General features: G+C 43.3%; 1 protein-coding gene across 1 annotated transcript; it reads right to left on the reverse strand.

The window, feature by feature from the left end:
* Positions 1–273: 273 nt before the first annotated feature.
* On the reverse strand, positions 274–729 carry LOC137732969 (uncharacterized). Its single transcript, XM_068472198.1, has one exon. It carries the CDS (start codon positions 727–729, stop codon positions 274–276), a length of 456 nt encoding a protein of 151 aa, XP_068328299.1.
* Positions 730–5,184: the final 4,455 nt, after the last annotated feature.

The raw sequence follows: 5,184 nt of genomic DNA on the forward strand, positions 1-5,184 counted from the left end.
GAAAGCTGGCTTAGGAACATCCTCACTGCTGATCTTCAACTGATAATAACCAGACCTCAAATCAATCTTGGAACATACACAAACACCTTGAAGCAAATCAAACAAATCATCTATACGCGGCAATGGATAACGGTTTTTAATTGTTACCGGATTCAATTGCCAGTAATCAATGCATTGCCTCAAAGTCTCGTCTTTCTTCGTCACAAATAACATTGGTGCTCCTCAGGGTGATGTACTAGGCTGAATAAAACCTTTATCCACTAATTCCTGGAACTAGATTTTCAATTCCCTTAACTCAGCAGGAGCCATTCGATAAGGAGTCAAAGATATAGGATTAGCACCTGGAAGTAAATCAATAGTGAACTCCACATCTCGGTCTGGCGGCAATCCAGGTAAATCGTCAGGGAAAACATCAAGAAAAAGCCTGACTACCCTTACGTCCTTCACGCTACTAGGAGCAACATTGTTCAACACTACATGACCTAAGTATCCCTGGCACCCTTTTGATAACAACCTTTTTGCTCGCACAACAGAAATAACGCCATGTCTCACCCCACCCTGCTCATCCACAAAAGTAACCATAGGTAATCCAGGACGATGGAAGGTAACTGTTTTCTCGTAGCAATCAATATTGGCACAGTTATGGTGTAACCAATCTGTGCCCAAAATCACATCAAAATCAACAATATCTAACGGGATAAGGTTAGCTGGCATAACGACATCCTCCATCATCACTGGACATCCTGGATACACACAATCAACATAACATCTCTCCCCTCTAGGCATAGCAAACTCTAAATCATACTCTAGAGATGTAGGGTGAGGTTGCGTCACTTAAGCAAATGTATGAGAAATAACAAAATGTGTAGCACCACAGTCAATCAATACTCTAGCAAAATAACCAAGGATATTTAACGTACCCATGATCAAGTCTGGATTATTCTGAGCATCTTGTAGAGAAATATTATGGATGCGCCCCTGGGTCTGCTGTCATCCACCACGACGTCTACTAGTCTGACCACCTCAACCCTGCACATTACGCCCCTGACTAGGCTGACCAGACTGCCTTGAAGACCCCGCACTACTAGTAGCAATCTCTCCCTGCTAAGGCTGTCCTCCTTGGTACCACTGAGATCCACCCACTGGAATGGGAGGATACGACATATAACTTCCGGAGTACTGAGGATACCCACTCTAAGAATAAGGATCTTGAGGATACAGATACTATCCTGGAGCATAAGGAACGGCATCACGTTGATAATAGTAGGCACTACCACGACCCATTTGACCATAACTACCAGGGCCTAGAACCTGCTAGATCGGCGCATGTGGTGGCAAGAAATACTGTTAGGGCCTTTGCTGACTCTGGGGACAATTTGCAGCTCTATGTCCCATCTGCCCACAAGTGAAACAACCACTGTTGCCTCTCCTGCACTCTCCAAAATGCTGATTGTTACACCTACGACACAACAGAGCTATTTCTCTATCAGTATCACCCTGTCTCTGGCCTCTAGGACCCCTAGAGAATCAACCACTTCTTCCCTGACCAATGGCACTAAAACCACCGCTGGAAGAACTGGAACTAGTCCTACCTTGCTTAAAACTCTGGGACTTGCAAGGTCCTAGAGATGCATGACCTTGCCTTTATCGTCTTTCCTCTGATTGCCATCTTTTTCTTCTTCCTCACTCTCGCTAGGCATGTTCTCGAAATCCTCAATCCTCAACAGAATCTCATAGAACTCCTGATAAGAGTCACAAGGAGTAGTGGTCGCCATAGAACGCCACTTCTTCTTAGTACCCGATCAAAAACGACAAAGCATCTCACCTGGATTAGCATTAACCTTCGGATAATAACGAGATAAATCAGTGAACCTCCGATAATACTCATTTGCTGTCAATTTCCCTTGCCTCAATTCAGTAAATTCTTTCTTTTTACGATCAATGTACTCAGGAGGCACAAACATTTTCCGAAACAAATGCTTAAACACTTCCCAGTCAACCCTTTCCTCTGGAGTCAAACGATGGACCTCCTGTTCCCACCAGGATGACGATTCTTTATCCAAGAACCATGAAGTTGTCTCAACCCACTTTTCAACAGGAAGATTCCCCTGGTTATGCAACACTCGGAAAGTTTTTTCAATATGGTCCAGCCACCGCTCAGCTTCCTCAAAACCCTCATGGTCCTCAAACTTATCCAGCTTCAAATTGTACATGGTCTCCAGAGAAGTCCTCTGGGGGAGGGCGGAGCACCAACTGAATAGCGGTAGTAATAGCTTCCCCCAATTGAGCTACATCAAGGAAATTAGGCTCAGCAGAGCGACGTGGTTCCCTACGAGGCGGCATAGTTCTGACAGAAGACACCAAAACAATTAGAACACTCAGAAAAAAAAATGCAGGACTGCCAAAACCTATGCTCTGATACCAAACTGACACACCCCGATTGAAATCAAGGCGTGCTGGCCGTCAAGTGAGGGTGACGTAACCATTTGCATAGTGCGGAAGCAAAATATAATAATAAAAGTACGAATAAATAAAAACCAAACTACTAAACCATGTAGTTAACGTACAAGTGCAAGTGTAAGTGTGAAAAACAAGATTCAGAGCACAGAAAGCCTATTGCAGTCCAGAGGAACAAACACTAACTAAACACACCCTGAGGTGATCCTACACTGGTGATAATCTGTCAGATATGCCGCGGATAACTCGTAAGCCACCAAAAGAGCAATCCAAACTAGAACCTGGAGGGGCGCAAAATAGAAATTATGAGTGGGCAAAAATTAAGCTTTTCAAAATCATTTCATATCAAAAGTTCTAACCCATCGTCGTAAAACCTGTATAGTTTCCCAAAAAATAGAATATACACATATATCGAAAACATCCTCAGAAATATGCCATATCAAATGCGTCCACATAAAATGTAAGTAACCCAGGTAATGTCAATCAATGCAAGTAACATGTCAGCCGGAGTTACCTAACTTGACCTGTACGGCTAAATCTAGAGCACAAATCCCTAACTCACTAACTATACTTGCACACGAGTTAGAACCACCTAAAGTGGTCTGTATAACAGGACTGGGTGTAAATAAATACGCTCAAGTGCTACGGTCACGTGAAGACTAGGTGAATAATCGCAGGTCACCTACGAGTCGGAACCACCTATAGTGGTCTGTACAACAGGACTGTGCACCTAACTTGGATCCAAGATGAGCATGTGGTGCGGGAGGTGAATATCACGTGAAGGATTGTGACCTACTCTGGACGGGAGCATAAACACCGGGGGTGCAGGTTATGAGCTCTCTGTGCATCTCACATAACCACTAATTCGCAATCATAAACCATAAACTTACCTGGCACTTACCTGTGCATCCACATCACCAAACATACATATATGCAACCACTAATGCATAACTAAATAGGAAAACACTAAGCATGGCATTTAAAACATATAAACATTCCATATCATTTTCTGGGAAAAACCACAAGTATATAGGTATATATGGAAAACCAAAAGCCCACTCACTGGTATGTGGAAGGGTCGTAACCCCCTTGTCTAGAGTGACTGCGCTCATCCTCAGGATAGATCTCACCTATATGCGAAACAACTATAAAAACGTCAATTTAAAGCACACAACCAAAACTAGATAATAACTTCTTATACAATGCTCAAATGGGGTGTGTGAATACACCAACGTGATCTACTCAACCTCAAGAACATCCCCATCTTTTTAAAATAATTTTCCAATGCTCCACACGCCGCCACGCGCCTGCGAGTGCATGGACCTACGCGCCCCCCACGCGCGGCCACATGCCAAGCACACTGATGGCGTTAGTTAACGTCGTCAGGAATATTCCTTTAAACCCTAACGGAATCTGTTAAATCTAGCTGACTACATCAGAATATTCTGTCCAAACTGATGAAATATTCCGTCATCTTCTCCGGCGAGTCGCCGGTCGCCGGAAAACCTAGAAAAACTTAAAACCTCCGTTTCTCACTCGATTCTTCACCAATTTCAATGAAATTTGCACCAATGGAAAGCTGGAGATGAGTAGAACAACGTTGTACCTGTTTGAAACCTCAAAGATCACAGGATCTCGTCGGGAAAATTTAAGAAAAATCGGCCAAACTTGCAACTCACGATCCCGACGTCCAAAACCTTCCAACGAACCACCCCGAGCTTCCTAAGGACCTCACTAACCTTGCTATAAGCTTCAAATTCCCTGAAAAACAACATTTCACATGGGCATAAACAGTGACCAAATCGGAGATTCCTGGTTCAACGTGAAATCGAAGGATTCCTTACCTAAAATTGGTATGGTTGAACTCGTATGGTCCTCACGAACACAAAGGTATAAATCTCCACCTCGATCAGTGACGTTTGCAAGAGAAAGACAGAGAGAAAGAGTGTTCGAGACAGAAAAGGTATACGGGGGAAGGAGATAAGGATGAGAGTATGTGTGTGGTCCAGATGCGACCAGCCAAACAACACAACAACCACCCAAAATGACAAATACCCACTCAAGGGCAAAATCATCATTTCACACCTACGGTACAATTAATTCGGTATGGGCTATCACATACGGAACCCGAAGCCAGTGAGCTCCCAAAAGGCCTCATTCTAGGTACAGATGAGAATATACATATAAGGCTTATAGGATCCACTCCCCTGGGCGATATGGGTTGTTATAGAACGAGTCAACTGACACCTATTCAAATATAAAATGGAATGGAATTAAAGATGAGGATTAAGAGGGAGTAATTGGCATAAAGGCTACTCAAAGAGTTACAATTGTTTTACCATTTCCTCTCGCTTATTGTCATCACTAAATGGCTATTAGTGGGTTAGTTATGGAGAAAACAATGGGGCAGCAAGTTAAAAAGGGAAAAAAGGCAATGCAACAGGGGGCGAGGGGGGAAGGAAGGAAGATGAGCCCTCAGTCGATTTCTTTCGGTTCTATCTTCTCAAACTCATGTCTTTGGAGCCAAAAATAATCAAGAGGCGACACGTGAATTTTTGGGCAAAAAGTACGAAATTACCCTTGAGGAGCACCGGAATTCCTATGCACAAGCAGTGGACAAACATCCCGCAATCAAGTCAAAAGTGCCCAAAATAGGTAACAAATTCAAAGTTATTTCATCCATCCTCATCCTATATTTTCCACAAGGTAATTATTTCATAGCCTTCA

The sequence above is a fragment of the Pyrus communis genome, chromosome 4 (genome assembly GCF_963583255.1).
Source record: "Pyrus communis chromosome 4, drPyrComm1.1, whole genome shotgun sequence".
In the NCBI taxonomy this organism is placed as follows: Eukaryota; Viridiplantae; Streptophyta; class Magnoliopsida; order Rosales; family Rosaceae; genus Pyrus; species Pyrus communis.